The sequence below is a fragment of the Blastomyces dermatitidis genome (assembly GCF_000003525.1).
Source record: "Blastomyces dermatitidis ER-3 genomic scaffold supercont1.3, whole genome shotgun sequence".
Classification (NCBI taxonomy): domain Eukaryota; kingdom Fungi; phylum Ascomycota; class Eurotiomycetes; order Onygenales; family Ajellomycetaceae; genus Blastomyces; species Blastomyces dermatitidis.
Window position 1 is genome coordinate 4452535 of NW_025544776.1, and position 24685 is coordinate 4477219.

The following is a 24685-nucleotide window of genomic DNA, read 5'->3' on the forward strand; positions in this document are numbered from 1 at the left end:
ATTGAAGAGATGCATTGATCATGTGATATCTAGAGATTCATTCATAAATATGAATATAATAGATGTTAATGAAGCAGTTATAGAAGAAATAATTCTGAAGTAATCAGTTTCTCAATCTATTAATCATTAATCTATCAATCAGTAAATCTGAAAAATATTGATAAACTCTTCACATTCTCACTTCTATCTCTGAAACTTCTAAATCTTTGATACTGGCATGAAACAGCATATTGTGGTTCGGAAGAACGTACAACCGTCGGATAATAACACGGCCGCTTCCGAACTACTAGCATACGCGTACAAATGTAAAGGGGCTATAGCAGCCGCTAATTAAATTAGTGTATAATATTACAATATATAAGAAGCCAGTGTATGCCTGTAATCATACACTGACTTAAGCAACCTTTGAATCACATCTGATAGCATGTCTAAAAACTGGTGAGAAGTGCAGACTTCTTCAGAGTGTGATAATTTCATTTACAAAGTAATTTATAGTTATTATATCAGTGTGGTTCTAGAACATCTCAAAAGATAGTATATAAAGAACAGTGAGTGAAAAAGCATCTGATTAATACTGCTTCACTTGTTAAAGAAAAACTTCACACTCAGATGAATGCCATGTATGTGAACAGATAAGATGTGAGAAAGAGAATGAGAGTGATGAATCAGATTCAAAGAAGTCTGCTCTCTACTCAAAAGAGAGATAAAGAGAAAAGTGATCATCACTGAAGTTATACAATAATAACAGAAATCATAGAATGATATAATAATACAGTGATATAACAATAGACATTGTATAATTAACAAGAAATCACTGAAATGAATATCTTCTCTAGTCAATATAAACAACACTCTTCTCTGCTATCTGAACTGAAAGATATGCAGAATCTCTTAGAGAAATTACTCAAAACAGTAAGAAAAGTAGCTGAGATCACTGAACTGAAATTGAAGCTCTGTACATGTATAAGAATTCTAAATGAGATTGAGACCTTGTATACACAGTGACAGACTGAGATGAAAGTCAAACAACAATTGACATTCACTGTGAATTAAGTATTCACTATGAAGAGCTTCACTGACACAATTATCACTATCAATAAGAATAGAGAAAACCAGATCTTAGGCCTGTAGCAGAAGATTGAATGTTTATACAGACAGATAACTACACTGAATCTGAAGATCTTATCACAATTATTCATAATCTCTTCAGAAGTATACACATCATCAAAGATCACTGCACAGAATGAGAATTCAAGTATGAGATATATCAAGTCAGAAGATCTGCTGAAGTTATCAAGCTTCAATAACAACTGAAAAAATGATGCTGCAATCAGCTGATGAAGTCAGATACAATTATATTATCAGATTGAATGTGAACTCACAGACAGACAGTTAATGAAATTTCAACAAGTCTTAAGATCTGCTGTGTTTCTACACAGAAAAGTGAAGTTATTATAAATGACTGATGAAAAGATGAATCTCACAGACTCAGAGTGATATTCATTCTCATGAACATGAAATGAGTTTTTCAAATGAATCTTGTACAACTTTGAGAAAGTGAATATATAAGACAAGTGTTACAAACACTTCACTGAGTGTAGATAAGTGAGTAATCTTATATTATACTTCACACACTTCAGCTTATACTATCTCACATTGAATGAAGAGCTTTTAACATCTTTCTATTTACAGATCTTCATTCATGATCTTATATCTGAGTTGAGAGTGAAATGAAAATGCTTAATCTCACAGTCAGATACAGTGAAGAAAGCATATAATATTCTTATTATACAGAAACAAGTGAGTTAATTGTAATAGAAAATACTATAATTAAGTATGTCTCAGCAGAGAATAAGTAATCAGACTTCTATAATACAAGTTACATACTCAGATATGATGAATCTAGATCTGAATGTCATTGCTAAAGCACTGAATTCTCTGAAAAAGAGATTCTCTAGATGAAAATCTTGATATTGTGAGTATTGAGCTTATTTCAACTGTGAACATCAAAATCATGATACAAAAGATTGCACTCAGTGTATGCAGTCAAAAAACTAGCAGAATCAGTGAGCTCAGAGACACTCACTGATATTCTATGAAAAGTCTTCAAAGTGAAAGAGATGTCTGTATTAGATGACTCTCTGAATTCTGTAAATGCAAAGAAGAAGCAGGCTTCTGAATGAGGTGTAAGTGAGAATGATGAAGTGAACACTCATCTCAATGTCTTAGAACCTGAAATGTTAATATATAGAGAGCACTTGAATAAGAATTAAGAGATAGCTGTAAAAGTGTTAATGAACACAGAAGCTTCTACACAATATATTGATAATTATATGATTCAAAGATTGAAAGAAGTCTGCTGAGTGAAGAATTCTCAATATATAAGATTATCTGATAACTGATATTTGATATCATCTGTAAGAGTAAGAGTTCCCTTGCACTTCAGAGAATGATCTTGCTATATTTAAGTGTGAGAGCTGCAGAATGTGAAATACAATCTTATTCTCAGACTTAATTAATTTCAAAGATTCAATCTGCAGATTCAATGATGTACATGTCATATACAGTTGACTGATAGAAAGAAAATAATTCATACAATTCTATCAACTGATATGAGAAGAACATTTCACATCTCTGATATAGAAGAATTAAATCTGCTTACACATTAATAAGTAAAGAGAATGATTTGCAAGATCTCATCTGAAAGCATTCTATATATTATACAGAACTCAGAAGTGAAGAAAATCAAGATAAAAAATATGCAGAAGAATAAGTGTATGAAGAAGCTTCTGAAGAAGTATAGAAAGATCTTTCAAACAGATCTTTCATCAGAATTACTGCTGAAATAAGGATTCATACATGAGATTAACACAGAGAACATAAAACCAGTCAATCAGAATGCATACTCTCTGTCACAAATGCATCTCAAAGAACAGAAGTGTCAGATCACAGACCTTCTAGAATATAATCTCATACAATTCTCATTAAGTGTATAAGACTTTCCAGTTCTATTTATGAAAAAGGCAGATGAAGAGTGATGAATATGTATCAATTATCAAGCACTTAACAAGCTTATGATTAAGAATGAATATTCACTGTCATGAATTCAACAACAGTTGAATATAATCAGAAATATCTGATATCTATCAAAGATTGATCTTCTCTCAGAATACTGACAGATCTGTATAGATAAACTGTCAGTTCTGTGAACCATGTTTAATACACAATGAGAGAAGTTTGAATTCCTAGTAATATCATTCAGTCTGATAAATGCATCTGTCATCTTTTAAACAATGATGAATATAATTCTTTATAAACAGAATGAAATCTCATACCTCATATATCTTGATAATATTCTAGTCTTTTCAAACTCATACAATGAATATCTGAAGCATCTCAATGAAGTGCTTACAACTCTGACAGAGTATAAGCTCTACATCAAACTAATTAAGTGTGTGTTTAGAATGAAAGAGTTGAAGTTCATGAAATATGTAGTGAGTGATGACTGTATACATCTCATCTCAGAGAAATTGAATGTTATAGCAAATTGATCACAGCTGAGAAATGTACATCATGTACAATAGTTTCTTGAGTTGATCTCATACTACTGCAGGTTTATCAAGAATTTCACATGAATATCTACATCACTCTCAGATCTCTTAAGAGAAATAGATGTAAATCTGTAAAAGAAGAAGTTTCATTCAATTATCTGAAATGCTGTGTGTGAAGAGGCTTTTCTTACACTGAGAAAATATGTAATAACATTCTCAGTGCTTATTCAATCAGATTGTGATAAACCTTTCTACATTAAGACAGACACATTCAAATGAGCTATCAGAGACACTTTTCTACAGATAAGTAAGAACAGTAAGCTGCATCTAATAGCATATGATGATAGAAAACTATCAGATGCCGAGCTCAATTACTCAGTGTATAAAAAGAAATTACTAGTGATTAAACATACACTGATGTTATAAGATAGATATATTAACAATAGATATATAACAACAGTGATCACAGATTATGAAAGTCTCATCTATCTACAATTAATAACAAAACCTTTCAAATGCTTAGCATGTTGAATCTTGAAGTTTCAAGTGTACAATCTTCATATTAAATACTGAAAGAGATCAGATGCTGTGATATCTGATACAATCAGTTACAGATCTGATTTCATGAGTGAGAGTTCTGTGAATCAGATATAAGAAATGTTCATGTTAAACACACTGAGAAAATGCAAGAAATCAGAATAAGTGAACATCATGATCTCTCACTTAAAGAATGACAAGATGTTGAATAATAAGCATCTTATGAAAGTAGTAGAAGAGATGCTTCTGAACTTCAAGCTGAGAAAATTGAAAAATGATGTTATGCTTTATCATGATCTAGAATATATAGAAGCTCTCTATCTAGAATCTTCATTTCAATGTGACTTAGTAGCTCACATGTATAAAGAATTCAGTCACTTAGAAAGCTCTGAACTCATGAGCATACTCAAATCAAGAGTGTACTGATCAAGCATGACTGAGAATATTCAGATATACACTCACAAGTGCCTGAATTATCAGATTGTGAAAGAATCTAAGAAAGGATTAAAATGCAAGAAAGTGCAACATCAGATGAAATGTATAATACAACTGTTTAAACAATAAAAAGTGAATCTCATAGACATATTGCTGTGAATGCTAAATGAAAATCAATGAATAATCACTGCTATTGATTACACTACTGACTGACCAGTTATGAAAGCAGTTTCAGAGATGACAGAGAAGATGATGATGAAGTTTCTATATAATGAGATCTATATTAACTATGAAATGCCATGCAAGATTCTAACTGATAACAGTGTAAACCTTGTAGAAGAAGTGATAAGGCATTTCATAAGTCAGTTACAGACAAGACATTGTAGAACAACACTATATTATCTGCAGATGAATAGAAAGATGAAATGCTTGAATAGAATCTTGAGCAACATACTGATAAAATATCTAGTGAGCAAGTCTATGAGATTATAAGATGAATATCTCAGACAGATACTATTGATCACACAGATTTGACAGCATGCAGTCTTCAAGTGTTCATTATTCTACCTGTTGTATGAATTGCATCCGCGCATCCCAGAGAATGCTTTGAAAAAGATGAGGAAGGAAACAGCAGTTACAGACACAGCAGTCACGGACACAACAGTCACAGACATGGAATCAAGATTGAAAGAGATCAGTCATATACACATAAAAGCTAATAAGTTACTCCTGAACTGAGCAATTCAATTGAAAAGAATATGAGACTCACTTATTAAGAAATTAAGTCTCAAGATGAAAACATAAGTTCTTATATACAATGAGAGTTCTGAGAAGTTTCAATCTAGATGATTTGAGCTATATAAAATACTCAAATCACATTCTCTGAAAATGTACACATTGAAAGAATCAGAGAGATAAATCTTATACAACTTAATTAATAATTCATGACTTGTGAAAGTAAAGATGTAAGATCTGAGCAGATTATAATCATTCACAGCACTATCATCAGCATTGAAAAAGAAGAGACTTATAATTGAAAAGTCTCATGAAGTAAGAGAAATCATAGATGCTTACAAATCAGATGATCTTACTTATTCTGATCTTTTCACAATTATAAGAAAAGAATGAGAAGAAATGAAGAAATCAGATGAATATCACACTTCAATAAGTGATGAAACTGTAGCCAGTTATACAATAATGTACTGCAGACAGCAGGCACAATGCAGTAAAGAGTAGTCTCAAAGTGACAGACTTATATATAAGTCAGGTCACAGAAGAAAAAGAGATTCAGAGTTGAATTCAACTGTTTACATCAGTTCAATCACAGAGATCACAGAGAACAAACTATCTGAAACATTCACAGATGCATGAAATTAAGTCATCTCAATCTCTGAGAATGCTCAGAGATTGAGTGAGATTAGTTTTAATGAGCTGTTTACTGTAGTGGTCTGAGTGAGTGAAGAGAGACAGTATAATATATGAGACAGAATTACAAAAGATGGAAGCTGCTGAACCTAGTCACTGAACACTGTATTATATAGAGGTTGTGTAAGAGTAGTGACTAGCAGATAAAGGAAAAGTGTAAGAAAAGAAATGATGAATTGATCATCAACTGTAAGAGTCAGCTACAAAAGACAAATATTATCATACACATCTCATTCATTTTCATATGCCACATGTTAATCTATTTCCAATGCCACATCATCTGAAAAACACTAAAAAAAAACAAAGAAAATCTCAAAACTCAAGATCTGTAAGAGATTTGAGGGCTGTAAGCTGCTCTTACAATAACACTGTATACATCTCTGATTTCTCTACTGCTCTGTGTATGACATTAATGTCATTTATTACAAGATTGACTGAAATGCTAATATAGAAATGCATATATATACACATAGAGAAATTAGAGAAGAGTGTGAGACTCACAGAATCAGAAGCCAGAGCAGAAGAAACAGAGATGAAAGAAACAGAAGAAGAAGAAGACACAGAACTGAATGAATAACAGCAGAAGTCACTCAGAGCTAAATACTTATGACTTAGTGTGTGCACAACCTTCTCTGCAGAGAAGGAAGAGAAAGTGACAGAAGAAGCTTGAAGACAGAAGAGAGTAGTCTCAGTGATGTTATCATCTTTGATCAGAATGATCTCTGATACTGAAGCAACTAAGAATCATTGTTAGTGTATGAAAATTGTAAAATCAGAGATGAGAACAGTTACTGAATGAACATCTGCTAGTCTTAGAGTTGTACACATAATTGCAACATGCACAAGGCTTCTCAGAAAGAGAGAGAGAGACACAGGAAAATACAGAAAGCAGAATACAGTATACAAATGACTCATTCTCACAATGACATCTTAGATAAGATGTATGAGTCTCACATCTGTGAGTGTAAAAGAGTATAATATCTGCATTTCTGTTTCTGAAAACACAGATATCTTTTGCCTGTATTACAAAGTCAGATAACAGATGCTAGAGAATAGACTGATACAGATCTATCATTGTGAAGAAATTCATCAGAGCAGATGTCTCTGTGATATTGAACTTTACAGTTGTAAAAAGCTTCTTAATATCTGTGAATATCATGACTTTATACACAGTAAAACTCATAACAATTTTCTCTAAGAACAGAAAAATCAGTGTTAGAAAGAAAAAGATGAAAAAGAAAAAGACTTATAATCTTAACACTGTTGAGAGAGAGAGTGATTCTCTGAGATGAATGAACAATTGTCTCATCATGAATATTTAAAATAAATGTAATAATCAGTGTCTGTGACTGAACTTCAAATGATTGTATTATATATCATCTTCATGCAATAAATTATTCTAGAGATCAGCAAGAAGAGCAGAAGTGTACATACTGAGAGATGTAATTTATTAAGTCTATGCAACATCTTCTTGAAATAGAGAGAGCTGATAACAAAAGCAGAGACAGTAAAACCAGAAGTAGTGAGAGTAGAGGTCACAGGAACAGGAGTAGCAGAAGCGGGAGAATCAGACACAGAAGCAGGTGTAGAAAATTGAGAAGAAGTAACAGAGGAAGAAACAGAAGAAACAGAGAGAGATGCAGAAGACTCAGCCACACATGACATGAGTAATTCCTTCATTATCATGTTCTCCAGATTCTCAATCAATGATTTAATATTGAGTTCACTATTATTGACAGACACAGATCTGTCAATGTGTGAAGATTCTACATGAATAAAAACAAACATATCAGCATCTGCATTCACATAAAATTGTGTCAGAAAACACAATCAGAAACTCCCTGAGAAGAGAAACAGTTGAGAGTGTATGAGAAGGTGAAGAGGGTGTATGAGAAGGTGAAGAAGATATATCATCATTCATGATAATACATTGTTCTGGTGATTGTTAGAAGATAAACAAGTTCTGATCATGTTTTACAATGTGTTACACTTACTGCTAATGAACTGCTCAGTATCAAAACCGCTCCACCACGAACTCGCTCGATTTTTCGAATAAGAACCCGCCGATAGATCCATCGAAAAGCCCTCGATCATACGAGCATTCTGACCCCATCGCCGACCGCATACCCTGTGTGGTGGTGGAGTTATCCAGCCAAACGTGAACCGGACGTTGTTCGAAGCTCCTGTGTGGGAATATCCCCCGTTCTCCCCTACCACACCACAACCCCGGGCCAGAGTGCCATACAAATTGTAAGGTGAAGTGACCTAGCCATATGCACCAATCTTCTCGATTTTGGAAGATCCCCGACCTGTAGTTGTGGAGATATCCGAGGAGCGACCTCCGCGAAAACCCTGTCCATCTTTGATGTTCCAAAACACCAGCGCCAAGTCTCACCCTCGTACCGCCCTTCCCAATCTGGCCCATCCCCGGCAGAAAAATACAAAAAGATACCTCGGCGATAATATCAAGCACATAATCACCGGACTCTTCTGAAGTGCAACCTCCACGGTCCGTCGCCAGTGTATCTAGACTTCAACACCAAGTCTCACCCTTGTACTACCCCTCTCAATCTGGCCCATCCCCAGCAGAATAATACAAAAAGATACCTTGGCAACAGCATTCAATACATAATCAGTGGACAATAAGTCAACAGTACATCAACAACTATAAAATCAGTATACCTCAAGGTCTGACTGAGCCTTTGATCCCTGCACAGTGAGATATATTAAATCTAGTTTTAATACCTCAATATTCAATAGATTCTGCAAGAGATTGAGAACAGCAACACTAGGTTTCTATTGAATTTGAGAATTAACTCTATATTGATATAATCATTGACAAAGTCTTCTATTTTGAGATATAAATAACCAGTTCCTCTACATCCCGCTGACAATATTTACATTATCATATAGAAACAGACTTATATTCTCTATAATATTAAGACTCTGAAGAGAGAAAGTCTTGATAGAGAGTATATAGTAGTACATATCTTAGCAGTTTCTATCTCATTCTTCTGCAGCAGTTAATGCAAAAAAAAAAGATCTTAGAAATAGTTTTTTACTTCTCTTGAAAAAGTAAGGTATTTTTCTCTGAGTTTTACATAATATTCTTTCAAAGAATTAAAAACAGAGTTGTTTTCTGTCATAATTTCATATTCTTTTAAGTAAGAATTACTTTTTCAGTGGCTGAAGAGCTTTCATTAATACTTAATTCTTTTTTACACTCTTTATTAACTGATTTGAGTTGCACACTTGTTGTGTGAGGAGAATTGAATAATTTAGAATAAAATTGAATAGTTTTAATCAATTTCTCTGCAAAAAATTGATTTATTTTTTGTCAGTTTTTCTCTCAAAAACTGTCATATCATCTGATTTACTATCAATTGATATCATACTTTTCCTCACTGTATCCCAAGAAAGAGATTGTAAAGATTTTATTAATTTATCTTAAAAATTAATTTTAGTTTATTAGATTCTCTTCAAAAATCTAATCTAGTTACTGAACTAGTGTGAAAAAAATCAGGTGTTTTATACATAAAAGTCTGCTATCCTTCTTTTGAAATAGTCTGACCAACTTTTCAATTGAAAACAGACTTAGAAATCTCTTAATTGAAACAGTCTGATCAACTTTTCAATTCAAAAGAGTTTAATAAATATCTCAATTGAATTAGTCTGACCAACTTTTCATTGAGTAAGAACAATGAGTTCAAAAGTACACTCAGTTGATGTGGAAAAAGATGCTTTCTCAAATGCTATTCCTGAGATTGAAATTCTGAAGAGAAGAAAGAAAGAAGAAATAGAGAAACAACAAGTTCTTGAAATACAGGAACTGGAAAAAGCAAGCAAAATTCTTGAAAAACAGTGTCTGAGTGAGGAGAATGAAGAAGTTCTGTTAATTCTTCATGCTCAGGCTAGACAACTACAAGAAGTGATCAAGTTCAAACTTGGAATTTCAAACACAATTCAAAAAACATTGAAATCTTTCAGTACAGTCACTGACTCTTTTTCATCTTCTACTTCTTCATCTTCTTCTTCAAATCAGAAGAAAACATATGCTCAAGTAGCAGAATCTGCTGTCTTCAAACCTGCTAGTTCAAAATCTGCTCAAAATTCTGAGAAAACTGAGAAGAATATTTCTCAGACCTCTGTTCATAGAAAGAAAAAAAAAGAAATGCAAAAAGAGAAGAACTTTCAAATCTTCAGAAACAGAAGACTTATTCTCAAAGTCTCAAATCAGGAGAGCTTGCAAAAAAACAAGCTAAACTCAAATCTCATTTTCAGAATTAGAAATGAAATTAACCAGCAGTTCTTTTCTCAGTTAATGACTGATATTGAAGTTCAAAAACCAGTCATAGCTTCAATTGAGCCATCTTTCTTTGAAAACTCTATTATTTTGACTACAATGCCTGAATTCAGTGCAGAATTCCTCATTCAGAATGAGAATCTCTGAAAATCAGCAATAGAATCTCTACTGAATACAACAATTCTATCTGAAAGAGATGAAAAGTGGGACAAATTCATTCTTCATGATATTTCAGTTGAAATTTTTGACTGTGAGGAAGGAATGCTGCTTCTCAAAAATGAATTAGAAGAATACAATTCTATTCAACTGAGAAAAGAGCCTGTATGACTTAATTCAATTGAGTTCAGACAGAGCAGAAGAAATGCCTCTGTTCTAGTATATACAAAGACACTTGAACAATCAAGAATCTCTGAAGTAAGAGTAGCAGGTTTGAAAATGAGAGTTCATGAATACAAAGATTCAAGAATGAATCTCAAAGCTCAAACACAGTGTTCAAACTGTCAAAGATATGGACACTTTACAATCTCTTGTTTCAGAGACTCAAAATGCGCATTCTGTGCTAGAGATCACAAAACTAGTGAGCATAAATGTGAAACATGCTCAAAAAGAGGTGAAATATGTCAACTTACTCTGCTTAAGTGCTTCAATTGCAAAGAAAAACATGCATCTAGCTCAAAAGAATGTGTATTTACTCCAAGAACTCAGAAGAACTGGAGAAAAGATAAAGCTCAAAGTGAATCTAAAACTGAAGAGAAAAGTCAAGCTAGTAAATCCACAACTGCAAGCTCAAAAAGAAGAAACTCTCAACTATCTAGGTCTTCAAACTTCAATTCTCCAGCTAAATGTAAACAGAATTTGAATTCTCAAACACCTGTTAAGATTAGAGAATTGAGAAATGACTCTGATAATAAACTAGATAGAATGCAAGCAGTTGAGATTACTGCTTTTCAAAATAGTTATAATCTACTATCTGGTGATAGTGATTAGATTCTACTATATCTTCACTCTCTTTTAGTATGAATGTACAACAAAAACAACAAAAAAAGTTTAAAAACTCTTCAAAAATCACATTTATTCAAAATAATGTGGATAGAAACTCAAATTGCATTTATTCTTGTCTTCAGATTGCATTTGAATAAAAAGTTGACTTTGTACTTCTTCAAGAATCAAATTTTGATACTGAGCAAAAGTACATCATTTCTCATCCAAGCTATTACTGCTTTCTTTCTGAAAAATCTGAGATAAAATCAAGAGTAGCAATCTATGGGAGAAAAAGATCAAGATATCAATTTAATCTGAGATTTGATATCATATCTGACTCTGACATTCTAGTGAGTGACATTATAGATAAAGATAATGAGTTTGATACTATTCAACTTATAAATATCTATAATGAAAAATCATTGAAAGAAAACAACAATACCTGGACAATTGATAGAGGATTTTTGAATATAACTCCCTTAAAAAACTCTATAATTGCAGAAGACTTCAATGCACATCATCCCTGATGGAACTCAGAGTGCATAAGAGCAGTAAGAGCAGATAAACTGATTGAATGGACTTTTGAGCATTCAATAGATTTAGTTAACAAGTCTGATCAACAAACATTCTTTAGAAAAGGCATGAAACAGAAATCTATTATAGATCTAACTTTCATGTCACAAAATCTAATTGAAAAAAGACTTATAAACTAGTTTATTGATTCAAATGAAACCTCAGGATCAGGTCATGAGATCATTCAATTTGATATTGAACTGAGTGAAAAACAAAGAAGTGAAAATCCTCTTCTCTCTAATCAGTATAACTTTGAAAAAGCTGATTGAAAAGCAGTTGAAGAAAGAGTAAAACAGCTGAAATCTGAAAGACAGAGTGAGCTCTATTGAAATCAAAGTCAAGATATATCAAATGAAATGCTTGAGAATAGAGCAAAGCTGATTACATCTATTCTTCTAACATGTATTGAAGAAAATATTTCAAAGAAAAAGTCTTCTGAGTATTTCAAACCTTGATGGAATGAGAATATCACTTCTAAAAGAAAGCAATTAGCCACTGCTAAGAGAGATTGAAAGAATCACTTAATATCTGATGAAGAGTTCAAAGCTATTCAAAATGAATATTTTTCAGATATTAAAAAAGCCAAAACAGATTGCTGGAACAAATTTCTTGAAGAAGTACAAGGAAAAGAAGTTTTCAAAGCCTTCAACTATACTAAAACAAGAAGTATAGCAAAGCTTCCAACCTTAAAATATGAATTTCAGAATGAATTATATACAGCAAATTCTTTTGAGGAAAAATGTCAAGCTTTTATGAGAATTCTCTTCCAAAACTCATCATCACATTTAGAAGAGGAGAATATGTCATTTCATGAATATATTGATGAAAATAACTGGGAATGACCTGAGCTTACATATGATGAACTAGAGTCAGTAATATTCTCAAGTTCAATTAAAACTGCTGCAGGGCCTGATTCAATTAATCACTCAATTATTCAAAACACATATTCCTACTTGAAGAATGAATATTTTGAGCTCTTTTTCAATCTCTTAAAAAATGGTTATCATCCTGAATGCTGGAGAGAGGCTACTGAAGTAATCCTTGCAAAATCTAATAGAAAGGCTTCAATTTCTAAGTCATATAGAGTAATATCTCTGTTGAACTGTTTGAAAAAAATTCTAGAAAAGATAATAGCTACTAGATTATCTTTTATAAGCTCTATTAGTGATTCTCTTCTATTTAATGAACAAATGAGAGATAGAAAACAATGTTCTGCAATTGATACTGTTCTCTCAGTTATTCATAATATTCAAGTAGCAAAGCATGAAGGCCTGGTCTCAACTGCAGTTTTTATTGATATAAAAGATGTATTTGATCATGTGTCAAAGTCTAAGATGATTCAAACTTTGAAGATGTTAAAACTGCCACTTTCTCTAATAAAATGAGTCAATTGTTTTATGTCTAAAAGAATTATACAACTATTCTTTGATGGAAGAAAACAAGATAAAACTGAGATAAAAATAGAAGCATCACAAGAATCTCCAATCTCACCTGTTTTATTTGCAATATACACTGCATATCTATTCAAGAATAGAGAGATGAAAATAGTGAGATCTTCAAGTTATATAGATGATATTGGTCTACTCTACAGTTCAAAGACAATCAAAGAGAACTTAGAAGTGATTGAGAAAGCAGCAAAGAAAACCTTTGTCAGAGCAGATATCAATCTAATTCAATTTGATATGAATAAAACTGAGTTAATTCACTTTTTTCCCAGGTTTAATGAGAAAGAACTAAGTCTAACTCTTTTGAATAAAGAGATTAAACCCAGTTTAAATGTCAAATGGCTAGGAGTATGATTAAACTCCAAGCTGAATTTTAAATATCATATTCAACAAAGAATCATCAAGGCAGAGAGACTACTGAATAGTATAATCAGACTATCAAATACTGAGAGAGGTCTATCCTTTCAGGCTATGAGACAGTTATACATAGCCTGTATTACCTCAGTAGCTGATTATGAAGTTTAAGTTTGATGAAACAATCAAGGAAACTTCACTGAACTCTTTCAAAGTCTACAAAACAGAGCTTTGAGAAGAATTCTGAGTGCATTCAAGTCATCTCCTATTAAAGCAATGAAAATTGAAGCTTCAATTCCACCTCCTGCTATTCAATTTGAAAAGGCCTGTATGAACTATGCTCTGAGAGTCATGAAGATGAGCTCAAATCATATAATCAGAGAAAGAGTCTCTTCTTCATTTCCACCAGTTAACTCAGGAAATGAACTGAATTGGAATAGATTTCTTGATTGGAATGAGAATAATACTTTAAAGAAAATGCTCTCTCAACTGTATAAACTATGTTCACTTATTAAGAATCAATTTTCTTCATTAAATGTTGAGAAAATTGATCATGAGAAGATATCTCTCTGAAGAGAAAAGCTGGAATCTCTCATAGACTTACAAATAAGTGAACTATCTAAAGAGAGAGAATATGAACAGCATTTGAAGAAGATCTCTACAATTAATATAAAAGACTCTATTCTGATCTACTCAGATGGCTCAAAAAGTGAGAATTTGAATAGATTAGGCACAGGCATTGCTTATACTGAAGATAATATTAATTTTATCTCAGATTTCTGGAATTTAGGCTGTGAATCTGAAGTCTTTGATGCTGAACTATTTGCAATAGTGAAAGCTTTCAAACTCATTGAAATAAAATCTCATAAAAGAGGAAATGATTTGAAAGAGGCATGAATATTCTCTGATAGTCAAGCTGCTTTAAAAAGACTTAGAAATAGTCAGATTCATAATGATCAAATGAATCTTGAACTGATTTTAAACTCTGTTTTGAAAATTCAAAAGAGAAGAATATCAAAACTGATAATTCATCTGCATTGGGTTCCTGCTCATATGAATATTCATGGCAATGAATTGGCTGATTCAGCTGCAAAAAAGGGTTCAGAATTAAGCAGATCTATTCAAAAAACAGTGTCCTGGTCTTTCATAAAGAGAAAGATAAAAGAATCTTGTTTAAACAAGTGAAATGAAAGCTGGCAGAAACAAAAGAAGAGTATACATTATTCAAGATTTGAGACAAAACCAAAGTAGAAATCTTGTTCAATTAAATGTAAAAAGAAAATATTCTCATCTATAATTCAGCTGAAACTAGAACATGATTATTTCAAATCTTATATACAAAGATTTGATGATAGATTTGATTCAACAGAGTGCTCATTCTGCAATGTGAATGAAAATCCTGAGTATATTGTAATGCATTGTGCATTATATAATAGTCTCAGAGTCAGATTAAAGAAGAAGTATAATTTAAATCAATTAAATATGAGGTTCTTATTCTCAACTGAGACAGGAACTAAATACTTAATAGACTTTCTATCAGAAACTAGAGCAGCTACAAGAAAATGGCTGAATTCAGAAGTATCTGAATATGAAGAGATGAAAATTGACTAGATATAGTCTGTTAAAACAGCTATACATCATCTTTTAATAATTTTGTTTTGTTATAGTCTCTCTTTACTGTACTTGTTTCCTTCTGTTCTTTTCTCTATCTATTTAATGTGTCTATCTTTAAGACTATGTTCTCTTTTCTTTTGTCATAATATTTTCAAATGATTTCAAACTATCAGAAGGTGTTGAAATACTGTAATTTGTAAACAGTTTTTGTATTCTGAGCTGGAATTTTCTGATTTTGCATATTTGAAATTGATAAATGTATAATAGTTGACTCTATAGATATAGGAAAAACCCTGAGAACTAAAGATTCTCAGGTAGATGTCATAGTCTCTGACTGCATACATCTATAATTGAAGAATAATAATAATAATAATAATAACTGCTCAGTATGAGCACTATGATGACACTTGTTATGAAAACAAAGAGCCATTGCCAGAATTGTGTACAATATAATAGATGAACAGATAGAAAGAGTTGAATAGAAGAAGAGATAGAAATCTTGAATGATGATAGTATTTAATGATGATGAAATGAAGAAGATGATTGAAGAATGAGAAAAGTTAGTGAATAAGTAATATAATATAGTGAAAGTTTCTTTGTGAGAGTGTACACAGAATGCTAGCTGAATCAGAAATAGGTCACATGATCATGAAATGCTAGTGGCAAGCTAATCTGCATGAAGGTAGGATGTACAACATGGTCACATGAGTGTGACTGAATCTGGTGAGGGAGAATGTGGTTCAGAAGAATGTACAACTGTCAGATAATAACACGGCCGCTTCCGAACTACTAGTGTACGCGTATGAATGTAAAGGAGCCATAGCAGCCGCTAATTAAATTAGTGTACGATATTACAATATATAAGAAGCCGGCGTACGCCTGTAATCGTACGCTGGCTTAAGCAACCTTTGAATCACAATATATACAATAATTGAACACATTTCCTATTCTTTAAACCTGTAAACAAGAATGCGGAAGTCTATACAGACAATTTCAGCACTAAAGTTGAAGATTATGAAACTGTTAGAACTATCATGATAAATGAAGCAGGAAAGCAGTTCAATGTCAAACTCATCAACACAGCTTACATTCCGAATTTTCATACAAATATCATTACATGAAAACTGTGTTTCCATATAGAAGGCATCTATTATAATGAAAAAGACTTCAGATTGTAAAAACACATAGATAATACAATCTTTGCACACATTGAAGTATTTGAGAGGTTGCTAGTTACAGAATATAATAGTGAAACAGCTGTTTTCTCAACTATCTCAGAAAAATCCACTATCAAAGCTGATGCAGTTACTACATCATACACATCTAACATCACTATATCTGAAAAAACAATATCTTCAAATTCTTCAACTTCTACAAATCCTTCTTTCAACCTGTCAATATGCATAAAACCTTCTCAAAAACCTAAGATCTCTATAGCTACTCAATCAACATGGTATAAGAGATTAGAACATTCATCAAAAATTGTCATATAAAAGCTTATAAATGATGCAACTGGTATTCAAATCATCAATCTAGAAGATGCTGTGAATAAGCTTATCACTGAGCTTTGCAAACCCTGCTATCTATCTAATGCAAAAAATCAAATATCTAGATGTTCTCATGTTAAATCTCAAATATCATTCAAATGCCTATATGCGGATATCACACATGACTCTACACAGTGCTATAATAATGAGTGTTATCTCATACATTTCATGTGTGATTATCTACATTTTCATATAGCTATAACAGCTATCTGAAAATCAGAAATCTGAAAAGCTCTTAGACAAGCTATTAATTGAATTAAATGTCAATTCAACTGTACTATAAAGATCATTTGTATCAACAATGATACTGCAATCAAGAAAGTAGATGATTTCATAAATTAAGTGAATAATGAGAATCTAGAGGTGAAGTATTCTTCAGAGTATATTCATGAATAAAATGATGCAGCAAAGTGAGCAGGAGTAATATTAATAACAAAGACAAGAACTCTATAAATAGAATCTCTTCTATCACAATCACTATTCTCTGAGATTGCACTTGCTGTCATCTATCTAGTGAATCAAACCTCAACTAGAATTCTAGATTGAAAGTCATCTCTACAAGTATTGAAAGAATTTCTATAAATCAAATCACACTTCTGTGCTTATCTTTGAATCTACAGATGTCACATCTATGCAAAGATACTAGATGAAGTTCTCAATAGAAATCACTCTCAGAAGCTAGATCTCTGAGTATATATTGAATATCTAGTTGAATATGATTCAACAAACATCTATTGAATTTGAATTTCACACTTAGAATGAGTGATAAGAGCAAGAGATGTGATATTTGATGAGAATAGAAAATTCAACTTAGAAGACTTCTACATTGAAAGACAACTAAGAGATTGAGTATCTAAGAAGGTGAAGCTTCTACATATGAAAGTTCAAGAATCATCAATGACTATTATCAATCAATTGAAAGAGATTATAGATGCAGATATTGATGTTTTTCACTCTGAAGAAAATGCTTAAAGCTCTGAAAAAATAGAGAAGAAAAATAACATTTCAATTCTTTCTACATCAGATTCAATGTCAGAGTCAACAGATCTTGATGTTGATATTAATACTCATTCAGCTGTGATAGATAATAGAATACAGAATATTGCATCTAGAGCTTATAATATTAGTACTGACTTTGATAAAGCAAATATCATTGATGACTGCAGAACCTGAAAATACAGAGCTACTTATCTTATAACAGTTTTAATTGTCAAAGACAATTCTTATTGAATAATCAATGATGCATTCTCTCATTCAAATTCACACACAGACTTCAATAAGTCTCAAAATTTAATTTCTAATACTGTTTTCACAGTTATCAACAATACAGCTACATCAACAGCATTCATATCAACTTCAAGAATTCATAGATCTTAAATGTCAGATTCACTGAATCATTGAGCAGATGTCAAAAAACACTCACATTATAAAGAATTTGAGAATACTGTCAAGTGAGAATGAAATAGTATATCTCTACAGAATACATATGAAATTACTAGCAGATTACAGAGAGATGTTTCAGTTATTCCTCTATAATGAGTATTCATCTATAAATTCAATGATAAAGGTTTTCTTTTGAAATACAAAGCTCACATCTGTGTATATGAAGATCTTCAATCAATCACAGATCTCACTACAAAAGCTCACACTCTAGCTGTTAGAGATCTCTGAATCTTATTAGCTTTAATAACAGCATTTAATCTAGATGTGAAATAGTTAGATGAAATCAATGTCTTCATTAATAGTGATATTAATGAGCTAGTATATATGAAACTATCTGATGAATGATAAAAGTTGAAGAGAATGTAAAATTTGAAGTGTATAAATTATATACTAAAACTTCTATAAGTACTATATGAATTACACAGATTATTTCTTCTCTGATTAAATGAACTATCTTCAACATTGAGAACACTAGGCTTTATCTCAATATCAGAGAATTGATGTCTCTTCTCTAATGATTGATTGATTATCTTCTTCTATATGAATGATATCATCATTCTATCATAATGAGAAAATTTGAAAGAAAGAGATCAACTAATCAAAGATTTTAAAAACACATATAAGATTTGACAGATGAGAGATTTGAAATGATTTCTCAACATGTAAATAATACATGATTATTTCAACTTGAAGCTCTGACTATGCCAGAATATCTATATTGATAAGATAGTTGATACATATCATCTTACACATATCTGTAAGACATATACCTCACTAACTGATGCTTCATTAGAGTCTTTTAACAAGTCAGTGATATCTGCAAAAATTCATTATTATTAATAATATATCAGCTTCTGCATCTACTTAGCAGTGATGACTCACTCTGATATTATATATACAGTGAGTAAACTAGCTACATTCATGACAAATTCATCAGAATATCACTTATCAGAGATGAATAGAATGATATCTTATCTATATAATATGAAGAATCTCACTATTCAATATAATAATAACATTGACAGATCTCTATAACTTGATCTCAAATCTGATATTATTAAAGCTGTTAGTAATATCTTTTTCACAGATAATCTAAATCACTGCTTTATATAAGAATATATCTTCAAACTATTCAGTGAGGCTGTTGATTGAAAATTAAATAGATAGATAATTATAACTACATCTATCATAGAAGCTAAGCTTATTGCTATCTTACAAGCTGACAAGAAGTCTATCTGATAAGATAGGTTCTTTTAATATATTCAATTTAAATCTGATCACAAGATCTGTATTCAATGTAATAACTGTTAAACTGTTGACATTCTTACAAAGAAAGACCTCTCTATAATCACAAAGCTCTGTCATATTGATATATATGAAAGCTGGCTCTGAGAATGTGTTCAATCTGATGATATTACAGTTGATTGAGTGCCTACAGCTCAGATGCCAGTGAATGGCCTTACTAAGACTCTGCCACACCAGAAACATACAGAATTTGTCAAGATGCTAGGCCTAGTTGATATATCAGATATCATCAAGATGTAAGCAGATTAAATAATCTATCTTGATATAATTTCTACAGATTCATCTACACTCTTTTTGTTGCAGCTTTATTTATATCTTCATTTACACTTTCATTTACATGTTACATTCACTGAAGGGGGTGTGTCAGGAAAAAGAAGTTATACACTACTGAATATCATCAACATTGTATTACTGAACATCATCAACATCATATTACTACAATATTTCTCATCATCATCAGCTTACTACAACACTTGTCTAATACTCGCTTATGCTAGCTCTCTTGGCTCACACATATATTTTACTATAAATAGCTCCATCTTTTGTATGAAATAGATATATTAGATAGTGTACGGATAATATAACAAGCAGATCTTGATACAGATAAGATTCATATGTCTTCAACATATTCATCCGTGACACCCAATCCGACAGTTATCCTCCAAGATCATGATTATGTAACAAGGTCAAGTGGCGCACTTAGCGAGGTCAAGTTTTCTGCTCCCTGTAATTTAATCTACATATAAGGAAGGAGCCGGCGTAGTTACGCCTGTAATCTTACGCTGGCTCAAGCAACCTTTGAATCACACTTTGTAAAGGGATTTAAGGCCTTTCTTCTTCGACCGCCATCTACTTCGGCCGCCATCTACATCGACCGCCATCCATTCCGGCCGCCATCTACTTCGACTGCCATCTACTTCGACTGCCATCTACTTCGACTGCCATCTATTTCGACCGCCATCCATTCCGACCGCCATCCACCTCGCCCGCCATCCTCTTCACCAGCTATCCTCTTCGTTCGCTATCCATCTCGGGTGAGAAGGATGGCATGTGGACTGCGAGAAGTAACAAAAGGTAGCAGCTTAGCAATCGCTCCAGAGCAATACCAGAGTTTAATTCCACGTCGACAGATCGCTTGCATGGCTCAGGCACCACCTCGATAGCCAATAGCGTGCGGGCGATGTGACTTGGTGTTAAGACACCCACACATGGGCCAGTTATCAAGTGTGTTTGATCAATAATATTTATTCAAGCTTCGCTACCTTCGCTACCATCAGTTAATTTTTTCTACATTGCAGCAGTGGCGTTCATTGCATGTTAAACCTACCAATAACATCAGGCCACGTCCTGCAGAGAAGTCATTTGCAAACATTGGAGAAAAGCATGTTCTTGCGATCTCTATTAGACAATGAATTGACATGTTGTATTGGACACAGTACTCCGCATCTTTTCAAGCACTAACTTGGACTTACGTTTATTCGAGACCATTATTATCATTCCTGCTGATCTAGTTCACCAACTATGAAAAGGTGTATCCTTGGCTATTTGAGAGCAAGGAGCAAACCTCCCAAGCCCATGCCCCCTCTTACGATGGCGACAGCTGCAGCCGATCGTTCAAAAGTGAACAGGCTCTCGAGCAGCACATCGAAAGCTCCCCAGCCCATGCTGCCTCGTACAATTGCGACAGCTGCAACCGATCGTTCAAAAGTGAACGGGCTCTCGGGCAGCACATCGAAAGCTCCCTAGCCCATGCTTGCTCGTCCATGTATCCAACACACCACGGCGGTGTATCACGCTTGCTGGAAGAAGAGGGACTTTATTTCACCTTCCATGACGTTGACGACTCTGCAGGCTGTAACAGAGAGTACGACACAAACATCAAGGGTTGGTTCATGTGTCGCAACAGAACCTGTGCCTCTCGTAGATGGTCAAGCAAGAGAGTTGCCATCACTATACGAATGTACCCCGGAGCGAAGTACAATGCAAGGGTATATCACCAACGCTGCGAGGGCTGCAACGATCTTAGCCGACCACGCCTAGATGGGTCATATGCGGAAAGAGTCGCATACCGTATCAAAAAATGGTGCGGGATACAGATGGATATGTCTCACTATTCATCTAAAAGCAAAGGTTCTCACATTAGTGACCTATGTGAAGGATGCAGAGATGGCCATTGCAGTGCACTTCAGCTAGAAGGCGATTAGATAGCGTGGCAATGGGGTTTGATCTTGAGCATGGAACATGGGTTTCACAACTGAAAAGGTTCGAAGGGGGACAGGACAGTAATTTGTGATTCCTTCGATTAATACTTGTATACACTAGGTTGGTTTGAATGTGTATAAACCTGTGCCTACAACTAGCCGCAATTAATCGAATCCCGAATACTTTGCTTCTTTACAATTCAGCGGGGCCGCCTTGGCGTCGAAGCTATGCCAAGTTCGGACCCGCTTTGACATGGGGGAACTTTCATCGACATATTCAGATTGTATTATGATTGGCTCTTTTGGGCGGGGAACAGATAAGCCCACCTCTCTCTCTTTCTGCTTGAACGACCGAAAGGCGAACTCATTGAAAGCACCAAATCCAGCTTCATCGTCCCAAGGTATCAGTCTTGAGATTGAGCAGTACCAAAGCAAAAGCGAGAAGCAGATAATTATTGAGCAAGGCATCCTAGCAGGCCAACCCTTTTGCATTCTTAATGCCCAGAAGGCGACCACAACCGTCAACACCGGAGGACTTGCCAGATCCGCCTTCTGATTCTGAAAAGAAAGAATACCATGTTGCGGGAGACAAAGTTTACTTTGTCCTTCGCGGCGGTAGGTATGTGCCTTCGTTGCTCCCTCAGCTTCAGTCCAGGCTAAGTTGTAGTAGATAGTGAATGGCGAACGGGGAGCATCAGCAACAAGACATCCAGCACCCTAATGGCAGTTGTATGTCAAGCAGAAGCCCCTGATTTTATACATAAAACTGAACATATCTAGGTTATCGATGACGAGACAGAGGACGAGGAGAACGTTCGTACGGAATACATCCGCTTGAGGAGGTCATAAAAATGGAAGGTGCAGGATTTTGGGGTTGGTGTTGGAAGATTCAGTGATACATAGCTTGGAGGTCCGCCAGGCTTCGGTCAATCCACTTCCACAAAGTCCTGTCGGCTTTGAATGCGGGGCTTTCCGCTCTGAGTGCTAAGGAGCCTGGCTGGCTGTACCGTGAAGACCATTGTGAAATAAGAGTCAATTTTCTAGCAACAGTCAAATCAACTTGAGACCTCCGATCAAAATGTTTCTTTTCTGCCACCCCGGAGTGATCATCATCTCTCTTCAGCAGCGCATGTATCTTCCCATAAGCATCCCAGGCCTGTCTTGTTTTAAACTCCATCAGAAGTTGACCCCCGGTGCTGTTGACGATTGCCCAGAGTTCATTTAGCAGGGAAAAATCCACGACCGTATCAAAGTTGAGAATACGAGAAAGCAACCACATGGGGCAGCTATGTTGCAGGACTCGGCAGAGGAGAGCTCTTCTCTTCGGATTGACATCTGAAGCGTTGTACACTGCTTCCCGAAAGCCCCGCTGAAATTGCTCTCGAAGTTGTTCCGACAGCTCGTTTCGTGATTGAGGGAGTCCAGGCTCTGTGATGGCCACTGAAAGAGGCACAGACGAACAGAACGCCCAGTCGATAACACATGTAATATTGTATTCCTCATCAACAAAGATATTGTTCACGCTGATGTCCGGGTGGTGCAATGAGTAATGGCACGAGTCCTCCTTGAAGGATGTGTCTCTGACCCATTTTTTCCGCATGTCAGCAAGTAGGTCACTTACGATCATATAATCTGTCCGATTATCGGAACCATCAATTTTGGAATGTAGCGCGACAAAATCATGCCACCGGTCGCGGGAACGCTCGAATTGAGCGTCATCCTCATAATCCTCTGGTAAAGGAAATGGTGCAAAGAAGCAGCGCGGGTTGAGAGGAAGAATGCTGGCATGATCTTGCAGCGCTGAAATCAACGCTCCGTAGAAGTCAATGGTGGAGGTGAAGGGGCCGCGGTTTAGATCAAGTGTGTGCCTCTCGTGCACCAGTAGTCCCCTTGTCAAGCATGTCTTGATCACCGGACCATGTACGCTTTCAAAAAGCGATCCAATCTGGTCGAATTTAAGTTGGCATAACTGCAACGTAATAGATCCAAGCTGGCGGAGAATTTTTGCCTTGCCATTCCAGGACATATGCGTCCAGTGAAGCCGAAGAGGGCATCCAGGTGCTTTGCTCATCAAGATGTAGGGCACCCCTATTTCATTCTCCTTGGAACAACTTTGTCCATCAGTTTTGATAAGCATGAAACCCTGGGTTAGGACATTCGAATCACCTGTATGCAAAGACCTCAGGAACAGCAATCGAACTATGAGATCGGATATATTTGAGCGTGATAGCTTCACTCTCCAGCAGCATAGAGTTTGTTCGAGGGCACGGAATAGCTCCATTCTCGTTTAGTGGTGATCTCAATAGCCACTCCACTCCATCAGTAAAGAGGATGGAGATCGCCCAGTTCAGACTACCATACACTGGAGCTTGAGATGCATCACAGTCACAACTAATTCCGTCGCGAAGGCGGCTGGCGAGGAAACAGAGAGCATCAACATTGAATCTGGCGAAGCGGAATATTTTCGGACGTTGATTAGCTGATGGCATCTTGAGAATCCTGAAGAGTCGGAAAGTAATGGCATTTGCCAGCCGACAAAACCATTTTGACCTCAACCCCGGTTGAAAGATTCTCCGAAATCCCAATACTTCTTATGTGCAGGTGTGACAAAAATTCTCGGCAGTCGTCACCATTCATAGACAAAATGCCAAGGAATCCAAGCTCGCGGCCCAAATTCAAACATCGGAGGGTTGAAAAGATGCCAGCCATTTTATGTTTCTCTACAACGGAAAAGTGCATTTAAATACTGCCGGACCTTCATCCTATTCTCCTGTTACATAACAAAAGCTATAGCGATCATCCAAGCCCTACTTGACCTAGTCCTGAACATGCATCGAGACGAAACAGCGGGTATCCTACCGGATTATTCCTATTGATAACTATGACGAGTGTGTAGAAACCCTGTACTGACTGACCAGCTGCCGACAACGAGAACATGCTGCTGATCTAGCTACATAAAATACATAAGGCT

General features: G+C 34.7%; 4 protein-coding genes across 4 annotated transcripts; 2 read left to right on the top strand and 2 right to left on the bottom strand.

Annotated features, from left to right (window-relative positions):
• Positions 1 to 7961: 7961 nt before the first annotated feature.
• Positions 7962 to 8428, bottom strand: BDCG_16705 (uncharacterized protein). The gene has a single exon (XM_045425901.1). It carries the CDS (start codon positions 8371 to 8373, stop codon positions 7963 to 7965), a length of 411 nt encoding a protein of 136 aa, XP_045280349.1. The 5' UTR covers positions 8374 to 8428; the 3' UTR covers position 7962.
• Positions 8429 to 20578: 12150 nt separating this feature from the next.
• BDCG_03220 (uncharacterized protein) lies at positions 20579 to 24292 on the bottom strand. Its single transcript, XM_045418826.1, has 3 exons — positions 23881 to 24292; positions 20841 to 23825; positions 20579 to 20780 (listed from the first exon to the last, which is right to left on the bottom strand). The coding sequence occupies exons 1-2, from the start codon at positions 24201 to 24203 to the stop codon at positions 22604 to 22606; spliced, it is 1545 nt and encodes a 514-aa protein (XP_045275313.1). The 5' UTR covers positions 24204 to 24292; the 3' UTR covers positions 20579 to 20780; positions 20841 to 22603.
• On the top strand, positions 21277 to 21717 carry BDCG_03218 (uncharacterized protein; the record flags this gene model as incomplete). Its single annotated transcript, XM_045418824.1, has 1 exon — positions 21277 to 21717. One exon carries the CDS (start codon positions 21277 to 21279, stop codon positions 21715 to 21717), a length of 441 nt encoding a protein of 146 aa, XP_045275311.1.
• On the top strand, positions 22212 to 22563 carry BDCG_03219 (uncharacterized protein; the record flags this gene model as incomplete). Its single annotated transcript, XM_045418825.1, has 3 exons — positions 22212 to 22333; positions 22389 to 22443; positions 22495 to 22563. 3 exons carry the CDS (start codon positions 22212 to 22214, stop codon positions 22561 to 22563), a joined length of 246 nt encoding a protein of 81 aa, XP_045275312.1.
• Positions 24293 to 24685: the final 393 nt, after the last annotated feature.

Excerpts from the sequence above, each read along its gene's own strand:
- BDCG_16705 (XM_045425901.1), bottom strand. The coding sequence starts at position 8,373 with ATGGGCCAGATTGGGAAGGGCGGTACGAGGGTGAGACTTGGCGCTGGT.
- BDCG_03220 (XM_045418826.1), bottom strand. The coding sequence starts at position 24,203 with ATGCCATCAGCTAATCAACGTCCGAAAATATTCCGCTTCGCCAGATTC. Across the intron at positions 23,826-23,880 it reads CCTGAGGTCTTTGCATACAG|TTGTTCCAAGGAGAATGAAA; the intron begins GTGATTCGAATG and ends TGATGGACAAAG.